This window comes from Hyperolius riggenbachi, chromosome 7, assembly GCF_040937935.1.
Source record: "Hyperolius riggenbachi isolate aHypRig1 chromosome 7, aHypRig1.pri, whole genome shotgun sequence".
NCBI classification, from domain to species: domain Eukaryota; kingdom Metazoa; phylum Chordata; class Amphibia; order Anura; family Hyperoliidae; genus Hyperolius; species Hyperolius riggenbachi.
In genome coordinates, this window is record NC_090652.1 from 304214155 (window position 1) to 304238384 (window position 24230).

Below are 24230 nucleotides of genomic sequence, written 5' to 3' on the forward strand. Positions count from 1 at the left end.
TCCCGTCCGGGTTCGGCAGTTTCCAGCACACTGCAGTCGCGTCTCTCTCGCTTTGGCCAACAGGCAAGTTAAAGGATGCCCAAAGTGACATCATGAGACAGACATGTGTATGTACAGTGCCTAGCACACATAACTAGGCTGTGTTCCTTTTCCTTTTTTTCCTTTCTCTGCCTGAAAGAGTTAAATATCAGGCATGCAAGTGACTACAGTGTAGCCCTCACGGATAAGAAATTCCAACAATAAAACACGTTCCTAGCAGAAAATGGCTTCTGAGAGCAAGAAAGAGGTAAAAAAAGGGGAATTTCTAATCAGTGAGGGTCACAGTGTAGTCACTTCCTGTCTGAGTCAGGACTGAGTCAGCCACTTACATACCTGATATTTAACTCTTTCAGGCAGAGAAAGAAAAAAAGGAACACAGCATAGATATTTGTGTGCTAGGCACTGTACATACACGTCTATCTCATCATGTCACATGTCAGTTCGGGTATCCTTTAAGTAATAAAGTTACCTGCATTGGGTTCCGCATCATTCAGCTCCAGCACCTCAATGATCTCCTCATCGTCGTGGAACTCCACCTGGGCTGCGGCCGGGCCCTCCTCCGGCTCTGGGCTTGGTGGCGCAGACCCTCCACCGCCGCCCGCACCGGCTCCCTCCATGGCCTTGTGAGGGCGGGGACACAGGGTGACGGGAGTGAACACTGCAAATGGCGGGAAGGTTTCAGCATCAAAACATAACAAAACGCATCACGCAAATTAAAACAATACATATAAAATATAAATGTCTATCTTGATACGACAGCTTGCAGGGCTAGAGTCCTTGGTGTGAGATCAGTTAGGACACTATCTGCATGGAGTTTGTATGTTCTCCCTGTGTGTGTTCGGGTTACCTCTGGACTCCCCCTGCATCCTAAACCATACGGGCAAGCTGATTGTTACCCCCACAAAACTGGCCTTAGATTATGGGGAGGACAGCTGAAAGCAGAGCTGTTAGGGCGTGTTCACAACTAGCGCGTTTTGTGGTTATTTTTACGCGGCTGCGATTTTTAAAATCACCCTAAAAGCGCTTGTGCAATGACTCAAAATCGATTTCTGCAGCAATTGCATTTGTGCTTTTAAGAATACATTGTATTTATACCTTTCCGGGTCAAAGAGTTCACTTCCTGACTTGTGTCGGGAAGTGAAAAAAGACATTGCCCTGCAAAAGCGCTTTATACAAAATCGTAGTGCGCAGGTAAGCGACGGGAGGGGGAAAAAAAAAAATCACAAAATGTGGCCGTCGTCGATATCGATTTTAGATGTGAACAAGGCCTTAGTGCTACTTGTTGCTCCTGGTACCCATAACACAAGGGTCCCATCCTCTGCTACAACTGGGAGGGGGGACAGGACTGACATATAGTAATCGTCGCACACAGAAGTGAGCTTAAAGCTGACACCTGTATAGTTATTACTTGTCAATGTTAGACCTTGGGGTCCCTGATATAATGGCCGCATCCCCACCTCAGCTGTGACGGTTGATAAAGATCTATTATGTACGTCAGTCAGAGACCCATGAGCTGTGGTTGGTGGGCGGTCTGGCAGCCACTTGTAACCCAGGCATGCAGGGGGAGCTGTACACTGGTAGTAATGCATGCAGCACTGCTGGGGGTGTGACTGGAGCATGGCTGGGGTAGGTGAGCAGACACAGGCATGCAGGGGGGAGCTGCACACTGGTAGTAATGCATGCAGCACCTCCTCCTCCTCCCACTGCTGGGGGTGTGACTGGAGCATGGCTGGGGTAGGTGGGCAGAAACAGGCATGCAGGGGGAGCTGCACACTGGTAGTAATGCATGCAGCTCCTCCTCCTGCCACTGCTGGGGGTGTGACTGGAGCATGGCTGGGGTAGGTAGGCAGACACAGGCATGCAGGGGGAGCTGTACACTGGTAGTAATGCATGCAGCACCTCTTCCTCCTGCCACTGCTGGGGGTGTGACTGGAACATGGCTGGGGTAGGTGGGCAGAAACAGGCATGCAGGAGGTGCTGCACACTGGTAATAATGCATGCAGCTCCTCCTCCTGCCACTGCTGGGGGTGTGACTGGAGCATGGCTGGGGTAGGTAGGCAGACACAGGCATGCAGGGGGGAGCTGTACACTGGCAGTAATGCATGCAGCACCCCCCTCCTCCTGCCACTGCTGGGGGTGTGACTGGAGCATGGCTGGGGTAGGTAGGCAAACACAGGCATGCAGGGGGAGCTGCACACTGGTAGTAATGCATGCAGCTCCTCCTCCTGCCACTGCTAGGGGTGTGACTGGAGCATAACTGGGGTAGGTAGGCAGACACATGCATGCAGGGGGGAGCTGTACACTGGTAGTAATGCATGCAGCACCCCCCTCCTCCTGCCACTGCTGGGGGTGTGACTGGAGCATGGCTGGGGTAGGTAGGCAGACACAGGCATGCAGGGGGAGCTGCCCACTGGTAATAATGCATGCAGCACCCCCTCCTCCTCCTGTCACTGCTGGGGGTGTGACTGGAGCATGGCTGGGGTAGGTAGGCAGGCACAGGCATGCAGGGGGAGCTGCACACTGGTAATAATGCATGCAGCACCCCCTTCTCCTCCTGCCACTGCTGAGGGTCTGACTGGAGCATGGCTGGGGTAGGTGGCCAGATACAGGCATGCAGGGGGAGCTGCACACTGGCAGTAATGCATGCAGCACCCCCTCCTCCTGCCACTGCTGGGGGTGTGACTGGAGCATGGCTGGGGTAGGTAGGCAGACACAGACATGCAGGGGGAGCTGCACACTGGTAGTAATGCATGCAGCTCCTCCTCCTGCCACTGCTGGGGGTGTGACTGGAGCATGGCTGGGGTAGGTAGGCAGACACAGGCATGCAGGGGGAGCTACACACTGGTAGTAATGCATGCAGCTCCTCCTCCTGCCACTGCTGGGGGTGTGACTGGAGCATGGCTGGGGTAGGTAGGCAGACACAGGCATGCAGGGGGAGCTGCACACTGGTAGTAATGCACGCAGCACCCCTCCTCCTGCTGGGGGTGTGACTGGAGCATGGCTGGGGTAGGTAGGCAGACACAGGCATGCAGGGGGAGCTGCACACTGGTAGTAATGCATGCAGCACCCCTCCTCCTGCTGGGGGTGTGACTGGAGCATGGCTGGGGTAGGTAGGCAGACACAGACATGCAGGGGGAGCTGCACACTGGTAGTAATGCATGCAGCACCCCCTCCTCCTGCCACTGCTGGGGGTGTGACTGGAGCATGGCTGGGGTAGGTAGGCAGACACAGGCATGCAGGGGGAGCTGCACACTGGTAGTAATGCATGCAGCTCCTCCTCCTGCCACTGCTGGGGGTGTGACTGGAGCATGGCTGGGGTAGGTAGGCAGACACAGGCATGCAGGGGGAGCTGCACACTGGTAGTAATGCATGCAGCACCCCTCCTCCTGCTGGGGGTGTGACTGGAGCATGGCTGGGGTAGGTAGGCAGACACAGGCATGCAGGGGGAGCTGCACACTGGTAGTAATGCATGCAGCACCCCTCCTCCTGCTGGGGGTGTGACTGGAGCATGGCTGGGGTAGGTAGGCAGACACAGGCATGCAGGGGGAGCTGCACACTGGTAGTAATGCATGCAGCACCCCTCCTCCTGCTGGGGGTGTGACTGGAGCATGGCTGGGGTAGGTAGGCAGACACAGGCATGCAGGGGGAGCTGCACACTGGTAGTAATGCATGCAGCACCCCTCCTCCTGCTGGGGGTGTGACTGGAGCATGGCTGGGGTAGGTAGGCAGACACAGGCATGCAGGGGGAGCTGCACACTGGTAGTAATGCATGCAGCACCCCTCCTCCTGCTGGGGGTGTGACTGGAGCATGGCTGGGGTAGGTAGGCAGACACAGGCATGCAGGGGGAGCTGCACACTGGTAGTAATGCATGCAGCACCCCTCCTCCTGCTGGGGGTGTGACTGGAGCATGGCTGGGGTAGGTAGGCAGACACAGGCATGCAGGGGGAGCTGCACACTGGTAGTAATGCATGCAGCACCCCTCCTCCTGCTGGGGGTGTGACTGGAGCATGGCTGGGGTAGGTAGGCAGACACAGACATGCAGGGGGAGCTGCACACTGGTAGTAATGCATGCAGCACCCCCTCCTCCTGCCACTGCTGGGGGTGTGACTGGAGCATGGCTGGGGTAGGTAGGCAGACACAGGCATGCAGGGGGAGCTGCACACTGGTAGTAATGCATGCAGCTCCTCCTCCTGCCACTGCTGGGGGTGTGACTGGAGCATGGCTGGGGTAGGTAGGCAGACACAGGCATGCAGGGGGAGCTGCACACTGGTAGTAATGCATGCAGCACCCCTCCTCCTGCTGGGGGTGTGACTGGAGCATGGCTGGGGTAGGTAGGCAGACACAGGCATGCAGGGGGAGCTGCACACTGGTAGTAATGCATGCAGCACCCCTCCTCCTGCTGGGGGTGTGACTGGAGCATGGCTGGGGTAGGTAGGCAGACACAGGCATGCAGGGGGAGCTGCACACTGGTAGTAATGCATGCAGCACCCCTCCTCCTGCTGGGGGTGTGACTGGAGCATGGCTGGGGTAGGTAGGCAGACACAGGCATGCAGGGGGAGCTGCACACTGGTAGTAATGCATGCAGCACCTCCTCCTCCTCCCACTGCTGGGGGTGTGACTGGAGCATGGCTGGGGTAGGTGGGCAGAAACAGGCATGCAGGGGGAGCTGCACACTGGTAGTAATGCATGCAGCTCCTCCTCCTGCCACTGCTGGGGGTGTGACTGGAGCATGGCTGGGGTAGGTAGGCAGACACAGGCATGCAGGGGGAGCTGTACACTGGTAGTAATGCATGCAGCACCTCTTCCTCCTGCCACTGCTGGGGGTGTGACTGGAACATGGCTGGGGTAGGTGGGCAGAAACAGGCATGCAGGAGGTGCTGCACACTGGTAATAATGCATGCAGCTCCTCCTCCTGCCACTGCTGGGGGTGTGACTGGAGCATGGCTGGGGTAGGTAGGCAGACACAGGCATGCAGGGGGGAGCTGTACACTGGCAGTAATGCATGCAGCACCCCCCTCCTCCTGCCACTGCTGGGGGTGTGACTGGAGCATGGCTGGGGTAGGTAGGCAAACACAGGCATGCAGGGGGAGCTGCACACTGGTAGTAATGCATGCAGCTCCTCCTCCTGCCACTGCTAGGGGTGTGACTGGAGCATAACTGGGGTAGGTAGGCAGACACATGCATGCAGGGGGGAGCTGTACACTGGTAGTAATGCATGCAGCACCCCCCTCCTCCTGCCACTGCTGGGGGTGTGACTGGAGCATGGCTGGGGTAGGTAGGCAGACACAGGCATGCAGGGGGAGCTGCCCACTGGTAATAATGCATGCAGCACCCCCTCCTCCTCCTGTCACTGCTGGGGGTGTGACTGGAGCATGGCTGGGGTAGGTAGGCAGGCACAGGCATGCAGGGGGAGCTGCACACTGGTAATAATGCATGCAGCACCCCCTTCTCCTCCTGCCACTGCTGAGGGTCTGACTGGAGCATGGCTGGGGTAGGTGGCCAGATACAGGCATGCAGGGGGAGCTGCACACTGGCAGTAATGCATGCAGCACCCCCTCCTCCTGCCACTGCTGGGGGTGTGACTGGAGCATGGCTGGGGTAGGTAGGCAGACACAGACATGCAGGGGGAGCTGCACACTGGTAGTAATGCATGCAGCTCCTCCTCCTGCCACTGCTGGGGGTGTGACTGGAGCATGGCTGGGGTAGGTAGGCAGACACAGGCATGCAGGGGGAGCTACACACTGGTAGTAATGCATGCAGCTCCTCCTCCTGCCACTGCTGGGGGTGTGACTGGAGCATGGCTGGGGTAGGTAGGCAGACACAGGCATGCAGGGGGAGCTGCACACTGGTAGTAATGCACGCAGCACCCCTCCTCCTGCTGGGGGTGTGACTGGAGCATGGCTGGGGTAGGTAGGCAGACACAGGCATGCAGGGGGAGCTGCACACTGGTAGTAATGCATGCAGCACCCCTCCTCCTGCTGGGGGTGTGACTGGAGCATGGCTGGGGTAGGTAGGCAGACACAGACATGCAGGGGGAGCTGCACACTGGTAGTAATGCATGCAGCACCCCCTCCTCCTGCCACTGCTGGGGGTGTGACTGGAGCATGGCTGGGGTAGGTAGGCAGACACAGGCATGCAGGGGGAGCTGCACACTGGTAGTAATGCATGCAGCTCCTCCTCCTGCCACTGCTGGGGGTGTGACTGGAGCATGGCTGGGGTAGGTAGGCAGACACAGGCATGCAGGGGGAGCTGCACACTGGTAGTAATGCATGCAGCACCCCTCCTCCTGCTGGGGGTGTGACTGGAGCATGGCTGGGGTAGGTAGGCAGACACAGGCATGCAGGGGGAGCTGCACACTGGTAGTAATGCATGCAGCACCCCTCCTCCTGCTGGGGGTGTGACTGGAGCATGGCTGGGGTAGGTAGGCAGACACAGGCATGCAGGGGGAGCTGCACACTGGTAGTAATGCATGCAGCACCCCTCCTCCTGCTGGGGGTGTGACTGGAGCATGGCTGGGGTAGGTAGGCAGACACAGGCATGCAGGGGGAGCTGCACACTGGTAGTAATGCATGCAGCACCCCTCCTCCTGCTGGGGGTGTGACTGGAGCATGGCTGGGGTAGGTAGGCAGACACAGGCATGCAGGGGGAGCTGCACACTGGTAGTAATGCATGCAGCACCCCTCCTCCTGCTGGGGGTGTGACTGGAGCATGGCTGGGGTAGGTAGGCAGACACAGGCATGCAGGGGGAGCTGCACACTGGTAGTAATGCATGCAGCACCCCTCCTCCTGCTGGGGGTGTGACTGGAGCATGGCTGGGGTAGGTAGGCAGACACAGACATGCAGGGGGAGCTGCACACTGGTAGTAATGCATGCAGCACTGCTGGGGGTGTGGCTGGTGTAGGTGGGCAGATACAGGGCAGCTGTCAGTGGACACAGTGATGGCCGGTGGCGCCCCGTGTCCCCCCCTTCTCCTCCCTCCGCTCACCAGACTCTGCAGCTGCGCCTGTGGGCCCTCCTGGGCGCTCTCCTCTCTCTCCGCACAGACACACACGTGGGCACTCCTGGAGGGTGACGTCACGGAGTCACGTGTCCCCGCGAACCCGTAGGAGGCGTTCTGCTCGCGTCACGTGCCCAGCCCTCTGGGGGCATAAACAGGAAGACCAGGGGGGAACGTCACGTGACCATGGTAGGGAAAGGCGGTCCCGCCCACCGCATCGCTGCTCCTCCTGTGATTGGTGGTCACCGTCGAGCTTCCAGTGAAAAAAGTCCAAGCGCCTGAGGGCGTGTCCGCGCAGAGCTGGTGACGCGTTCTGTGCGCGGTAGGAGGAGCTGGAGCCAAGATGGCGGCGCCCAGTGGCTGGAGGATGCTGGTGTCAGGGAAGGTGGGGGGCAGCTGCGGTGAGCCAGGAACACGCACCTTATATTTATTTGTTCTATGCTATTTAGTGTGTGCTATGATGCTGCGACCTGTAATGTCAGGGGAAGGATTTCTTTATTATTGTTCTATTTAACTTATGCATAATATGTATGTGTATATTTTTCTCCCTTAAACAAAAAATAAAATGTGTATATGTTATATGTGTGTATATATATATATATATATATATATATATATATATGCGTATTATCCCATCTGGAAAGTTTGGCAGCTTTTTGTTAAAGTTCTGTTTGACCCCCTAGCCAGATTCTATCCAATTTAGGAACATCCGAGCTATTAAAAGGAATGAGATCTACTAACCCGGGCTTCCTCCAGCCCCTAGCATCTGATCTGTCCCACGTTGCAGCTTCACTCTCAACCGCTGGCTCTCGGTGCCTCGCCAGGCCGTCCTCTGCTGCGCCTGCGCGGGTGCCACTGTCAATCAAATCCACGTTGTCCGGAGTGTACTGTGCAGGTGCAGAACTACCGCGCCTGCGCAGTTCACTCCGACTACTTAGATTTGATTGACAGAAGCGCTCGCGCAGGTGCAGTAGAGGACAATGGCTGAGAGTGGAGCTGCGGCGTGGGACAGATCAGCTGCTAGGGGCTGGAGGAAGCCCCTGGTAAGTAGATTTCATTTTTTTTTTTTTTTTGTAGCTTGGACCTTCCCTTTAAAGTCCTGGCTTTCCTTTGCACTGGGACAATGCTGTACCCCATTCCAAAGTTAGGGGTGGTTTGGGGTACTGGTGTCCCCTGCACTTTGCTGCAGAGAGCAGAGTGGAATTGAGTCTCCTGCCTATGCCAGTAAGACAGAGAGGAGAGGAGGGTGCATAGCTGCGCTGCTCCTTGTTCTGTAATGACAGACCCTTGGTACTTGACATAAGTCTTGAAGACACAGATTTATGCTGCAAAGGAAGAATAAGACCTACCGGGTGTGCTGCTTATCCTCATGTTGGGTTCCTCACGTACTTCTGTAATTGCACTTTCTGCAGCCAAGTTCAGGGGACACCCCTCCTTCAATACCCCATAACTTGGGAACTGAGCATCATACCAACTTGGGACCCAGTGCAACAGAAAGCCGGGACTTCAGCTTTCCAAAAATTGTATATATGTATGTATATATGTATGTATGTATGTCGGAAAGCTGAGAATCCAGGGAATGTCTTGTGTCAGTGCATTGCACTGTTCCTGAGCTTTAAAGGGAACCAGAGAGGAACGTAATAAAAAAAGCCTGGATTGCTCCCACGCCAACATCCTCCGCTTCCTGGATCGGCGGTACCGGGTCCCTTCACTTCCAGCGGACGCAGCCAATTTTCCGTATCACAGGGGCTCCCTCCATACTCGTACGCATGAGGCTGCGCAGTAGGCAGCCTCATGCGTACATACATGGAGGGAGCTCCGTGTGATGCAGACTATAGGCCGCGTTAGCCGGCCGACTGGCAGCCATGACGGGACCCGGTAACGGCGGATCCAGGCAGCAGAGGACGGCGGTGTGGGAGCGATCCGTGCATATGAGGCTGGAGGAAGCCCCACGTATGTATAAAATCTTTTTCTATAGCCTCTGGTTCCCTTAAAAGTCCTGTATTCTGACAGTACATCAAAAATAGATTATTTTCACAGATCTTTCATTCACAGTAAAGGTAGATATGGGACCTTTAGTATTACTATTTTAGATTTATATTGTGGCAGCATCTTCCGTGGCACTATACAATAGAAGATAGAAGCCGTAGACAGGTACAAAACAATGGGTTACAGATAACCGACAGTAGCATAGATCGGTCTGTAAGCTGTCATTTGACAGTCGTGGGCCTGACCTCCCTCCCCATGTCAGCCATACAGAGTAATACAATACAATAACATTTCTATAGCGCTTCTCTCCCATAGGACTCAAAGCGCTTAGTAGGCCTGAACGATTTTTGGAAAAGATTGAATTGCACGATTTTTGTCAGAAATTGCGATTTCGATTCTGTAGACGATTTTTGCTATACAGCGATGGATCAGTTCGCTCTGACCATCCAGTCGCTCTCTACCTGACGTGGGACAGTCTGCGACAACTACTAGAACTGCGGTCCCCTCTCTGTCTGTCCCTTGTGCTTCTGGCTGGGGGGTGACAGTGACTGACACTGAAAACGTCACCTCCCTGCTGCTGCTGGCTGGATAGCTTCTAGCAATCACACAGCTATTACACTTGTCTCCCCTGAGCACTGATAGGTTACATGGGGAGTCACTGCTGTCATGTCACACAGTGAGCAGTGTATAAATAGGAAGTCAGCTAGATATATGCAGAGGAATATATAATCATATTGCCCTACCTCTTCATATATCTAGCTGACTTCCTATTTATGCACTGCTCTGTACTGTGTGACATGACAGCAGTGACTCCCTATGTAACCTATCAGTGCTCAGGGGAGATGAGTGAAATAGTTGTGCCAGTGCTAGAAGCTGTCCAGCCAGCAGCAGCAGCAGCGTGATATTTTCAGTGTCGGTCACTGTCACCCCACAGCCAGGCAGCTCACACGAGACAGGCAGAGAGTGGACTGCAGCCAGTAATAGTTGTCGCAGACTGTCCCCTGTCAGGTAGAGAGAGCGCAGACTGTCCCCTGTCAGGTAGAGAGAGCGGACAGAAGTTAATTGCTGTGTTAAAGAGACACTGTAACATCAAAAAGATCCCCTGGGGGGTACTCACCTCGGGTGGGGGAAGCCTCCGGATCCTAATGAGGCTTCCCACGCCGTCCTCTGTCCCACGGGGGTCTCGCCGCAGCCCTCCGAACAGCCGGCGACTGTGCCGACTGTCAGTTCAATATTTACCTTTGCTGGCTCCAGCTGGGGCGCTGTGGCGACTTTCGGCACGGAAATAGACGGAAATACCCGATCTCCGTCGGGTCCGCTCTACTGCGCAGGCGCCGGAAACTTGCGCCTGCGCAGTAGAGCAGACCCGACGGCGATCGGGTATTTCCGCCTACTTCGGCGCCGACAGCCGTCAGAGCGCCTGCGCAGGAGCCAGGAAGGTAAATATTACGTCACCGCTGCACGGAGGGCTGCAGCAAGACCCCTGACGGATGGAGGACGGCGTGGGAAGCCTCATTAGGATCCGGAGGCTTCCCCCACCCGAGGTGAGTACCCCCCAGGGGCCGTTTTGTCGTTACAGTTCCTCTTTAATGGTCTCCCGGGCAGCGTGTCTCCGGCACTTTTCATCTTCCAAGTAGGGGGCGGGACCAGCCCTCCTTCCCTGTCTGCCCCATTCTTCACCATTGGCTCTCACCAGGAGAGGGAGGGGGCATGGTCCGATTTGTTAACCCCTCACTGGCCTCTTCTCCAGCAGCTACAGAGGAATGTCTCTGTTTTATTTACACATGTAGAGCGGCAGAGAAAACCGCAGCAAAACCGAAGCTCTGACGATCGTTCAGCCCTAGCGCTTAGGCTCTCTCAGATTCAGTAATTGGTAGTAGGATGAAGTATTCACACAACAAAAGTTATATTTCTGCAAATGCCAAACTGAACAGGTGCGTTTTCAGTCTGGATTTAAACATGTACAGGGATGGAGCTGTCCTGATCTGCTGAGGTAAGGAGTTCCAAAACGTAGGAGCAGCATGACAGAAGGCTCTGGGACCAAAAGTTTCCAAGTGGACTCTGGGTATGACTAGATTATTAGAACCTGTGGATCTGAGATTGCAGGGATTGCTACGCAGCTGCAACATTTCTTTCATGGATCCAGGGCCCAGATTATTCAGGGATTTAAACGTCAGTAGGCCGATCTTGAATAGGATCCTCCATTCTATAGGTAGCCAGTGAAGGGAGTGCAGGACTGGCGTTATGTTGCAGTGACGGGGTTGGTTGGTTAACAGTCTGGCTGCAGTGTTCTGTATCAGTGGTAGGCGGTACAAGTCCTTTTTTGGAAGGCCAGTGTAGAGAGCATTGCAGTAGTCCAGTCGGGATGTGATGAAGGCATGGACCAAGGTTGGCAGATCTGGGGGGATGAGGTGCTTGATTTTTGCGATGTTCTTCAGGTGAAAATAGGATGATTTCACCACAGCAGAGATTTGAGTTCTGAAGTTTAAATCCCAATCAATTAGAACTCCCAGGCTACGCACATGATCAGAGCTGCGTAGATCCGTGCCTCCTATTCCCAGTGGTGAAGACTGCAAGTTAAAGAGTAACTGTCAGGCTGCAAAAGCTAATTTAAACCTCTATTCTCCTATGTTAAACAGTTTAGAAGGAAGCCAAAAAGGCAATACTGAAGTTAAAAATCTCTCTCTTACTTTTGATGTGTGCTGAACTGCAAGGCTGTTAGACCCAAGCTCTCAAAAGGACGAAAGGCCGCATACCATACTGCAAAGCATTCTGGGGCTGCTTGGGTCCTCCCCTCGGCTGCTAGTGAGAAAGTACAGGCTCATGTTACAACAGCGTAGCACTGAAAAATCTCCGGGCAGAGTATACTGCATAAGTCCGCTATTGTTCCTAGCCACATGGCTAATCAATATTCACTGCACAGTAGTGTTGTCCATTACGGATCTTTTGTGTGAGTGGAATCATCAGGAAGCAGGGTAAGGGAGGACATGACGACACATTTGGCTTCATAGGAGACAGACAAACATGGAACCTGCCATGAGCTGTCAGGAGCATCATTCTCTGCAAATACTAAATAAAAATTCTGTGAAATCCAAACGTGGACAGTGAAATGCATATGTAATGTAAGTACAGCCAATATTTAGCTACTGATATATGTGTTTTTTTTCTCTGAGACCTTATACCTAACAGCTCCTCTTTAAGGTGTTTTGTTGACATGCGCTACCCTCCGATCAGAAGGACTTCAGTTTTGTCTGCATTTCGTTTCAGCCAGTTGACACTCATCCATTGCTGTAATTCGCCTAAGCAGGCGTTTATAGTTGGAGTTGGGTCTGTCACACCCAGTAGTACGCATCAGCAAACATACCACGGCACCAGGCACTGTCCTCTCTGTACAGACACCGGCTTTATTATTAAACTTTATTTACATAGTGCTAACCTATTACGCAGTGCTGTACAATGGATAGGGGAGACATTACAGCATTTAACAATGTTACATAGGGACATTATAGCGTTCAGTAATGGTACACAAAATAGTGATGTAACAATGTAAGGATAAATATGGCAGATGAGTCACTGAGTTGATATGGTGGTGGAGCCCTGCCAAATAGGCTTACAATCAAAGGGGTGAGGGAGAGGGACACATGGGGGGTGTATGTCCAAGGGAGTGGGTTGGAGCTATGAAGATGGCAGGTAAGCAGTGGTGAACAGGTGGGCCTTTAAGGACTGCTTGAATGAGTGGAAGGTAAGGTTGACACTGATGGGGTGGGGGTTTCCATAGAGTAGGGGCAGCTCTGGAGAAGTCCTGGAGCCTCATGAGTGAGCAACTGATGTGAGCGGTGAACATCTGTCGAGTGTTGGAGAAGCGGAGAGAGCAGGTTGGGGACTATCTCTGGATGAGATCTGAGATGTGCGCTGATTTTCCGATTTGTATGGCTCCTAATACGAGTCACGTGTCATCCGTTTCCCACACTACTGAGAATGTTCCGATTTTTTTTTTTTTTAGTTTTCATGTGGAAACTATACAGACAGTGTCTTTATACTACAGATGCTTTGTCTTTTTACATATTTTCCAATTTATTGCAGAGTGACGGGCATCTCTTGTTTGTTTATTTTTGAAATGTTTGTAGGAAGTCTACTTCGTGCGATTAGGAGGGGTGCCATCCGGACACCAATAAGGGCTCAGAATGGCAGAACCCTGCATACCAAATCGTGTCTACAGCAAAAAGATGATCGACAGCTCAAGCACAGCTTTTACATCGGTGGTGCCGAAGCACAAAACCCCATGAAGAAAGTTGGCATTGCATGGTAAGTCCCCCGACCCTGCAGAGACTGAAGCTATTCCCTTGTCTGAATTTTTCACAGTTGTGGTGGAGGCGCACAGGTGTGGTGTACATCCTCTGCTAATATTAAAGTACAGTATAATCTAGAGCAGTGGTAGGGAACCTATGGCTCGGGAGCCATATATGGATCTTTTGATGGCTACGCTGGCTCACATACAAATCAGTAGGGGTTGATTCACAAAGCTACACTGCTCAAGCAGCGCAGCTTAGTGTGGCAGCGCAAGTAACATTTTCAAAGTAGGCACACTACTGCTGTAGCATGCACTACTAACTTAATCACGCTCCCCCAAAACAAACGGCTGCTCCAATTGTCCCACCCTGGATCCTGTCAGGTCCAGTGACTCTGTAGGACGGGATCCCCACACTTTTATTGGCCCAATAGGCTGCCTGTCACTTGACAAGCAGCCTATTGGGCCAAAGTGCAGGGATCTCGTCCTTCAAAAGTGAATCAACCCCCGAGTAAGCTAGCTAATTGTACAAGCTGTTAGTCGGTATTTCTCCTGTCTGGCTCTAAAAAATTGCGGAAGTCGCTGAAACCCAAGAGAAGCTGAAGACGTGTCTGACACTTCCTCTGCCTGACGGATCAACTGTATACACATCACCATGGCAACAGGGACATGAGCCCTACTGTCCCAGTTTGAAACATATTGTATGGCTCTCATGGAATTACATTTTAAAATATGTGGCGTTGATGGCTCTCTCAGCCAAAAAGGTTATAGGTATAAAAATCGGGTATAGAAAACATTTGGGTATAGTAACTGGGGAACAGAGGCGCCAGCAGGGTAAAGGTGGATAAAACCTTTTAAAATTTGCTTGGAGGAAGCGGTGGACTTACCTCCATAAAGCAGACACGACAGACTGTATAATAGTAATTTAAAAACAATAATGGTGCACAAGCCAGCCTGGGGCCCCAGGAACTCTCACTGCCCGGGGCCCCAGAACCAGCATGCAACACCATATGTGAGCGCAGCCAAGCCCTGGATCTGCCACACCCAGGAGCTTGTCCCCAACTGCTCTGAAACTTACCAAACACACAGGAGAAACTCACTTCCCAAACAGTTCTCTGCTGCTTATATAGAGCCTGCAGGCTGCTTGTAAGCCAATCAAGAAGTGCACATACACATGACACCTAGTCTGCAGTGATTGATTCAAACAGAAGCTGAGCTACTCAGCTAGTCATAGGAGAGGGTTTCAGTTGCATATAGACAATGGCTATATGGCCAGCAGGGGGCACCAGCGTGCAGGATATACCCTCTCATCTGCCCCCCTCCTAACTAAACTGCATGGGAATCTACATTAAAATTTAAAAACAATAATGGTGCACAAGCCAGCCTGGGGCCCCAGGAACTCTCACTGCCCGGGGCCCCAGAACCAGCATGCAACACCATATGTGAGCGCAGCCAAGCCCTGGATCTGCCACACCCAGGAGCTTGTCCCCAACTGCTCTGAAACTTACCAAACACACAGGAGAAACTCACTTCCCAAACAGTTCTCTGCTGCTTATATAGAGCCTGCAGGCTGCTTGTAAGCCAATCAAGAAGTGCACATACACATGACACCTAGTCTGCAGTGATTGATTCAAACAGAAGCTGAGCTACTCAGCTAGTCATAGGAGAGGGTTTCAGTTGCATATAGACAATGGCTATATGGCCAGCAGGGGGCACCAGCGTGCAGGATATACCCTCTCATCTGCCCCCCTCCTAACTAAACTGCATGGGAATCTACATTAAAATTTAAAAACCCTAATGGTGCAAGGGTTTTTAAATTTTAATGTAGATTCCCATGCAGTTTAGTTAGGAGGGGGGCAGATGAGAGGGTATATCCTGCACGCTGGTGCCCCCTGCTGGCCATATAGCCATTGTCTATATGCAACTGAAACCCTCTCCAATTACTAGCTGAGTAGCTCAGCTTCTGTTTGAATCAATCACTGCAGACTAGGTGTCATGTGTATGTGCACTTCTTGATTGGCTTACAAGCAGCCTGCAGGCTTTATATAAGCAGCAGAGAACTGTTTGGGAAGTGAGTTTCTCCTGTGTGTTTGTATAATAGTAATCACATTTATTATATAGCACCCCAAAAGTGCAACGCGTTTCGCAGGCCACGCCTGCTTTATCAGGCAATAAACGTGGGGACAAACAGAATTTCAGCAGTAGCAGGAGTAGCGCCTCAGCGAAACGCGTTGCACTTCTGGGGTGCTATATAATAAATGTGATTACTATTATACAGTCTGTCGTGTCTGCTTTATGGAGGTAAGTCCACCGCTTCCTCCAAGCAAATTTTAAAGGATTTATCCACTTTTATCCTGCTGGCGCCTCTGATCTCCTACTGCTATACCGTGTCCACCCCTGGTGGAGGGGTGATCTACCCCCTTTTTCTGATCTACAGAGAGGGACTTTTTAATCCCGAGTGAGGACAGATCTAATCTCCTCACCTGCTGATACAGTGGTTGCCCTTGTGGTAACCCACGTTTGTGAGTATACTCTTCTCACTAATTATATTTACTAATTTTATGCTGCACTTACTACACTATATTGGGCTCTTGGTTTCTCTAACCTTATTTGGGTATAGTAAACTACCTCTGTACTGTGCAAATAAGCAGCCTGGAGAAAATGAGAAATAATGTCAATATAAACAAGAGGATGCAGTGCTACCACTTCCAAGTTGAAATTACTGATAAAAGTATCGCCACAGTCCTCCCACAGGATTGTATGCACTCCCGGGTATCTCTGCCCTTGTTAGTGATGCCGCTCCTTGTAGCACGTGGAGCGCAGTACAGGCTACTTTCACTTTTAGTGCAGAACACAGCAGGCCTACTCGCTGCAAAACTAAGATGAGTGGAGAGAATAGTGCTAGGTCCCGCCCGCGGAGGTATCGGAGCCACTTGCATTACAGATGCAAGTGGCTTATTATGATTGGCTGCATTTTGAAGAGAGGCTTCATGATTGGCCCAAGTGTGAGCAGTTGGGATGTTCTTCCGAGTAGCTACGAGTCTCGTAGCTGCTTTGATTCAAAATGTTTGACAAACAGCTGTGACCACATGATACGGGGGGTTACTTACCCATGTGTCCTGTGCATTCCATTTGCATCACGTGTTGCGTTCCACATTACTCCCATGCTTCCAGCTTGAAGGAGGAAGCGTTGGCGTGTCATGGACCGTGACTTGTGAGGCAAGTAGGACGGATAGGTAAGTTACCTCCCCATCTCCCACGGTCAGATCTGTTAAATTCACATTTCGAATCCCAGTAGCTACGAGACTTATAGCTACTCGGAAGAGCATCCCTAGGGAGCAGAAAGTTGTGCAGGACGCTTGCTGCAAGTCCCGCCTGCGGAGGTACTGCAGCCACTCACAGGAAGTGAGTGGCTGCCTGTATTCAGTGATAACTGCAATGTTTTAGGAGGCCTGATTACTGTACTGCCAATTTGTCCAGTCTGGCTATGCTGCTCTAAAGTATACTTAACCTTGTAGTCCACCAAATGTACAAGTGCTTGTACTGTACCTCCAATGGGAGGACAGAGCTGCTCCTGTGCAGCAGAGATTGTACCAGGGCATGCTGGGATATTTCTAGGACAAGTGCTTGTACTGTACCTCCAATTAGAGGGTAGAGCTGCCCCTGTGCAGCAGAGAATGCTCCAGGGCATGCTGGGCCATTTCTAGGACAAGTGCTTGTACTGTACCTCCAATGGGAGGACAGAGCTGCTCCAGTGCAGCAGAGAATGTACCAGGGCATGCTGGGTCATTTCTAGAACAAGTGTTTGTATTGTACCTCCAATGGGAGGACAGAGCTGCTCCTGTGCAGCAGAGAATGTACCAGGGCATGCTGGGCCATTTCTAGGACAAGTGCTTGTACTGTACCTCCAATGGTAGGACAGAGCTGGTCCTGTACCAGGGCATGCTGGGATAGTTCTAGGACAAGTGCTTGTACTGTACCTCCAATGGGAGGACAGGGCTGCTCCTGTGCAGCAAAGAATGTACCAGGGCATGCTGGGATATTTCTAGGACAAGTGCTTGTACTGTACCTCCAATGGGAGGACAGAGCTGCTCCTGTGCTGCAGAGAATGTACCAGGGCATGCTGGGCCATTTCTAGGACAAGCGCTTGTACTGTACCTCCAATGGGAGGACAGAGCTGCTCCTGTGCAGCAGAGAATGTACCTGGGCATGCTGGGATATTTCTAGGACAAGTGCTTGTACTGTACCTCCAATGGTAGGACAGAGCTGATCCTGTGCAGCAGAGAATGCACCAGGGCATGCTGGGCCATTTCTAGGACAAGTGCTTGTACTGTACCTCCAATGGGAGGACAGAGCTGCTCCTGTGCAGCAGAGAATGTACCAGGGCATGCTGGGCCATTTCTAGGACAAGCGCTTGTACTGTACCTCCAATGGGAGGACAGAGCTGGTCCTGTGCAGCAGAGAATGTACCAGGACATCCTGGACCATTTCTAGGACAAGTGCTTGTACTGTACCTCCAATGGGAGGACAGAGCTGCTCCTGTGCAGCAGAGAATGTACCAGGGCATGCTGGGATATTTCTAGGACAGGTGCTTGTACTGTACCTCCAATGGGAGGATAGAGCTGCTCCTGTGCAGCAGAGAATGTACCTGGGCATGCTGGGATATTTCTAGGACAAGTGCTTGTACTGTACCTCAAATGGGAGGACAGAGCTGCTCCTGTGCAGCAGAGAATGTACCAGGGCATGCTGGGATATTTCTAGGACAAGTGCTTGTACTGTACCTCCAATGGGAGGACAGAGCTGATCCTGTGCAGCAGAGAATGTACCAGGGCATGCTGGGATATTTCTAGGACAGGTGCTTGTACTGTACCTCCAATGGGAGGACAGAGCTGCTCCTGTGCAGCAGAGAATGTACCTGGGCATGCTGGGATATTTCTAGGACAAGTGCTTGTACTGTACCTCCAATGGGAGGACAGAGCTGCTCCTGTGCAGCAGAGAATGTACCAGGGCATGCTGGGATATTTCTAGGACAAGTGCTTGTACTGTACCTCCAATGGGGGGACAGAGTTGCTCGTGTGCAGCAGAGAATGTACCAGGGCATGCTGGGCCATTAGTAGGACAAGTGCTTGTACTGTACCTCCAATGGGAGGACAGAGCTGCTCCTGTGCAGCAGAGAGTGTACCAGGGCATGCTGGGATATTTCTAGGACAGGTGCTTGTACTGTACCTCCAATGGGAGGACAGAGCTGCTCCTGTGCAGCAGAGAATGTACCTGGGCATGCTGGGATATTTCTAGGACAAGTGCTTGTACTGTTCCTCCAATGGGAGGACAGAGCTGATCCTGTGCAGCAGTGAATGTACCAGGGCATGCTGGGATATTTCTAGGACAAGTGCTTGTACTGTACTTCCAATGGGAGGACAGAGCTGCTCCTGTGCAGCAGAGAATGTACCTGGGCATGCTGGGATATTTCTAGGACAAGTGCTTGTACTGTACTTCCAATGGGAGGACAGAGCTGCTCCTGTGCAGCAGAGAATGTACCAGGGCATGCTGGGCCATTTCTAGGACAAGTGCTTGTACTGTACCTCCAATGGGAGCAGGGGCGTAGGAATAGGCCCTGCAGCCCCTGCGCCCGCGGGGGGGCCCGGCCCCCCCCTGGGGCCCGCTCGGGGCCGTTTTGTGGGTGCTGAAGGGGTGGCAGCATGAGGGGAAAGCCTTGCCCACAGTCGGCGGGGAGAGGGGTAGTTCCCCCCCTCTCCCTCACCTCGGGGCTCTCCCCTCTGCGCTCCCCTCCAGCTCGTAAGTGTGTGGGGCTGTGGTGGGCAGTGGGCAGCGGGCAGCGGCGGGCAGATACATACCTGCTTCCGTGCGTTCCATCGGAGACTTCTCCCTCTAGCGGCTGACGTCACTTCCGGAAGTGACGTCAGCCGCTAGAGGGAGAACTCTCCGATGGAACGCACGGAAGCAGGTATGTATCTGCCCGCCGCTGCCCGCTGCCCACTGCCCACCACAGCCCCACACACTTACGAGCTGGAGGGGAGCGCAGAGGGGAGAGCCCCGAGGTGAGGGAGAGGGGGGAACTACCCCTCTCCCCGCCGACTGTGGGCAAGGCTTTCCCCTCATGCTGCCACCCCTCCAGCACCCACAAAACGGCCGCGAGCGGGCCCCGGGGGGGGGGGGGGGGAGGGGGGGCCCGCTCTGAAAATCTGCAGGTGGGGCCTAGTTACGCCCCTGAATGGGAGGACAGAGCTGCTCCTGTGCAGCAGAGATTGTACCAGGGCATGCTGGGATATTTCTAGGACAAGTGCTTGTACTGTACCTCCAATGGGAGGGCAGAGCTGCTCCTGTGCAGCAGAGAGTGTACCAGGGCATGCTGGGATATTTCTAGGACAAGTGCTTGTACTGTTCCTCCAATGGGAGGACAGAGCTGATCCTGTGCAAGAGAAAATGTACCAGGGCATGCTGGGCCATTTCTAGGACAAGTGCTTGTACTGTACCTCCAATGGGAGGACAGAGCTGCTCCTGTGCAGCAGAGAATGTACCAGGGCATGCTGGGATATTTCTAGGACAAGTGCTTGTACTGTACCTCCAATGGGAGGACAGAGCTGCTCCTGTGCAGTAGAGAATGTACCTGGGCATGCTGGGATATTTCTAGGACAAGTGCTTGTACTGTACCTCCAATGGGAGGACAGAGCTGCTCCTGTGCAGCCGAGAATGTACCAGGGCATGCTGGGATATTTCTAGGACAAGTGCTTGTACTGTACCTCCAATGGTAGGACAGAGCTGCTCCTGTGCAGCAGAGAATGTACCAGGGCATGCTGGGATATTTCTAGGACAAGTGCTTGTACTGTACCTGCAATGGGAGGACAGAGCTGCTCCTGTGCAGCAGAGAATGTACCTGGGCATGCTGGGATATTTCTAGGACAAGTGCTTGTACCGTACCTCCAATGGGAGGACAGAGCTGCTCCTGTGCAGCAGAGAATGTACCTGGGCATGCTGGGATATTTCTAGGACAAGTGCTTGTACCGTACCTCCAATGGGAGGACAGAGCTGCTCCTGTGCAGCAGAGAATGTACCTGGGCATGCTGGGATATTTCTAGGACAAGTGCTTGTACCGTACCTCCAATGGGAGGACAGAGCTGCTCCTGTGCAGCAGAGAATGTACCTGGGCATGCTGGGATATTTCTAGGACAAGTGCTTGTACTGTACCTCCAATGGGAGGACAGAGCTGCTCCTGTGCAGCAGAGAATGTACCTGGGCATGCTGGGATATTTCTAGGACAAGTGCTTGTACTGTACCTCCAATGGTTTTACACTGACATATGATGCATGCACCACCCAATTTTTTTTTAATACATTTTTTTTTTTTACTATATCCAAAGTCAGTGTCGCGTAGAGGCCACAAAACATGTTTACTATAACAGAAGATTTTTTATATGAGAGTATACTATACCAGGCCTTGTTCCCATAGACTTATAATGGAGATTGGCCAGGACCTGGAGAGATTGTTTATTATATTCGAGTTTATTATAATGAGATTATACTGTATTAGTTTGACCTTTTAAGTTGAATTAGTGAAATAAATGCACTTTTGCACGATATTCTAATTGTTTGATTTTCACCTTTGCACAGACTGCTAAGCAGGTGCAGTGCCTCCAATCACACTGTGTCCTCCTCTCATATTGTTCTTTTCTTACACAGGGCCATCGGTTTCCCGAGTGGGATTTTGCTGTTCTTTTATGCAAAGAGCAAAGTGCAGGACCGGCGGGTGGAGCAGATGAAAGCTCTGCAGAGGATGAACGATGCCAACAAAGGGGACTACAAGAGCGAGCGATACAGGAAATCCGTATAGAGGGCGCCGGAAACCTACAGGGCTGGACTTCCTACTTGTTCTGTTTGTAGTTTGGCTCTGTGACCCAAAATACCAAGCAAGCCAACTTCTTCCAAATGTGGTCCTGCCTGGTACCTGTACTTTTCATCAGTCTGTATATGGCTACCTCCTCTTCTCTGCTGTGAATGGTTTATCCCTTCTGGATGTAGGTCTTTATTATATCAGTCCCCTAAGTACTATTTAAAGAGGGCCTGTAATGAAAATAAAATAATAAAATTGATTATTTTTTTTACAATATTTTATAAATTATTCAGTCAGTGTTTCCCCATTGTAAACTCTTTCCTCTCCATGATTTACATTCTGAAATGTATCACACGTGGCGACATCTTTAGTGCTTTCAGGTGCATCTCTGCTGAATGTAGGTTTCTGAGAATTTCAAAGCCAGTACAAAATCTACCTAGTCTCCCAGAATGCTCTGGGAGAAGAATTCGGCATAGCTTATCAAGCTAGGCTATACATCACTGGGAGGGAGGGGCTACTCAGCAATCTATTGATATAGGAAGTGGTGAATGTGCTGAAAAGTCTCTTTATTTAATCTGCAGAGAGGGCTGTACTGGGGAGGAGGCTTATATGCAAGTCAATCATTTTTTTACTGGTTTCTGAGGGAAAAGTAGGTACTTAGGCTTATAGACGGATCAAGGTTTATATGGTATCCTGAATAATTTACTGCATTCTACTATATGTCACTACAGGGCCTCTTCAAGAGAGTCTATTGGCAAATATGGGAGTTGCCAGTGGCAAAGTTCTGTATAGCATGGTGCTAAGTGGTCAGCACACTCAGGCTGCAGCATTAAGCTTAGTACACACCTTCAATTTTGACTGGCCAATCTTACCACCTCCATCTGGTGCAGATCCATCTTTGCTCCTTTTTCTTCTTACCACCCCCATGTAGTATGAGGGTCTACAGCAGGGGTCTCAAACTCGCGGCCCGCGGGCCATTTGCGGCCCTCAATACAATATTTTGTGGCCCCCGCCGGCAAAAGCAAAAGAGACACGGAAGCGAACTATTTTTGCCTATTTTACCTTATAGTTCGCTTCAGTGCTCCCAAGTAATCCCACCGCATCCCCGCCGCTAAACGAGGGCTGCAGAGCCCCCAAATCCCTCGGGCAAACATCCACGACTGCGCTGAGGGACAGAGCTTCCAGATGTAGCTCTGCCCCTCCTGACGTCAATCGCCGCACGGATTGCCGCCTCTCCCCGCCCCTCTCTGTAAAGGAAGAGTGAGAGGGGCGGGCAGAGGCGGCGATCCGCCACAATTGACGTCAGGAGGGGCAGAGCTGAAGCTGAAAGCTCTGCCCCTTCCAGGAAATGCTGGCGGATTGCCCGCCAGGCGATTTGGGGGCTCTGCAGCCCTCGTTTTGCGGCGGGGACACGTGAAATCCCTTATGCGTCCCAGACTCATCCTGACTTTGCCTCCTGCGGCCCCCAGGTAAATTGAGTTTGAGACCCCTGGTCTACAGATATTGAATACCATGAGCAGATTGTGTAGGTGGTAAACCCTCGTGCTACGTGGAGGTGGTGAAATTGGCCAATGGATATTGAAGGTGTGTATCGGGCTCCCCCTGCAGAAATGAAGGGACATGTGATCATGATTGCAGCCAGCTATTCACAGACCTGCGAATGGTCTCTCCATGACTTGTCCTCCTATAGCAGAGCCAGACTTGTCAGCTTGTTTCAGAGTTGGTAGAAATAAAAAATATTTTATGTTGAACACAGATGGTTAAAGAAGAACAATTCAGGTTATCTCAGAATCCCATAAGGCTATGCTCACATTATAAATCGCAAGCGCTGAGCTTTTTTTTTTGCGCAGTTTTTTTCAAGTGATTCCCGGCGTTTTCTGAGCGTTGGGGGATTTTGTGTAAGTGCTTTTCTAAGCGCCTCTGATGAGCGAATGAGATTTTAAAGCGCTTTGTATAGCTATTTCCCGAGCGCTTTTAAGAATAAATCCATCGTATTTATTCTTTTCTGGGTCAAAGAGTTCACTTCCTGACTGGTGTCAGGAAGTGAACTCTTTGACCTGGAAAATAATAAATACAATGGATTTATTCTTAAAAGTGCTGGGGAAATTGCTATACAAAGCGCTTTATCAACCCTATACCTTCCAATGAGCCAAAGCGCTCAAAGTGGTACAGGCAGCGCTTTTGGAAGCGGATCATAATGGAACCGTTCATATGTGAACACTCATCGGGGATCATTGCACAAGTGCTTTTAGGGCGATTTCTAAAATCCCCGGGGCTTAAAAAGATACGCAAACTGATGAACAAAAAAATCATAAATGTTGGCACTTTATAAATTAATAATATATGATTTTAGCTAGAAAAAGTCACCAGAAATGTCCCTGTGCTGCCTGCAGAGAAGCCTCTTCCAATTACTTCACAATAAATGGATCGCTTCCTGCTGAACTGATACAGAAGATTTATACTGCGCTTTTCTACTGGTGGACTCAAAGCACCAGAGCTGCAGCCGCTGCGGTGCGCTCTAAAGGCCGTAGCGGTGTTAGGGAGTCTTACCCAAGGTCTCCTTACTGAATAGGTGTTGGCTTACTGAACAAACTGAGAACCCTGCTCTTCTGTGTCAGAGCCCTTAACCACCCTGGCGTTCTGATTAAATCGCCAGGGTGGCTGCGGGAGGGTTTTTTTTAAATAAAAAAAAAACTATTTCATGCAGCCAACTGAAAGTTGGCTGCATGAAAGCCCACTAGAGGGCGCTCCGGAGGCGATCTTCCGATCGCCTCCGGCGCCCAGAATAAACAAGGAAGGCCGCAATGAGCGGCCTTCCTTGTTTTGCTTATATCGTCGCCATAGCGACGAGCGGAGTGACGTCATCGACGTCCTGACGTCAGCCGCCTCCGATCCAGCCCTTAGCGCTGGCCGGAACTTTTTGTTCCGGCTGCGCAGGGCTCAGGCGGCTAGGGGGGCCCTCTTTCGCCGCTGCTCGCGGCGAATCGCCGCAGAGCGGCGGCGATCAGGCAGCACACGCGGCTGGCAAAGTGCCGGCTGCGTGTGCTGCACTTTATTTGATAAAAATC

General features: G+C 52.0%; 1 protein-coding gene across 1 annotated transcript in view; it reads right to left on the minus strand.

Moving 5' to 3' along the window:
- AAMP (angio associated migratory cell protein) overlaps window positions 1–7244 on the minus strand; it is a 36349-nt gene extending 29105 nt beyond the window's left edge. The window contains exons 1-2 of the mRNA XM_068246115.1: window positions 7026–7244; window positions 509–697 (exon numbers count right to left, since the gene is read on the minus strand). Coding sequence (XP_068102216.1) covers window positions 509–656 — 148 coding nt within the window. The 5' untranslated portion in view covers window positions 657–697; window positions 7026–7244. The remainder of the gene's footprint in view (window positions 1–508; window positions 698–7025) is intronic.
- Between the last annotated feature and the right edge of the window lie 16986 nt (window positions 7245–24230).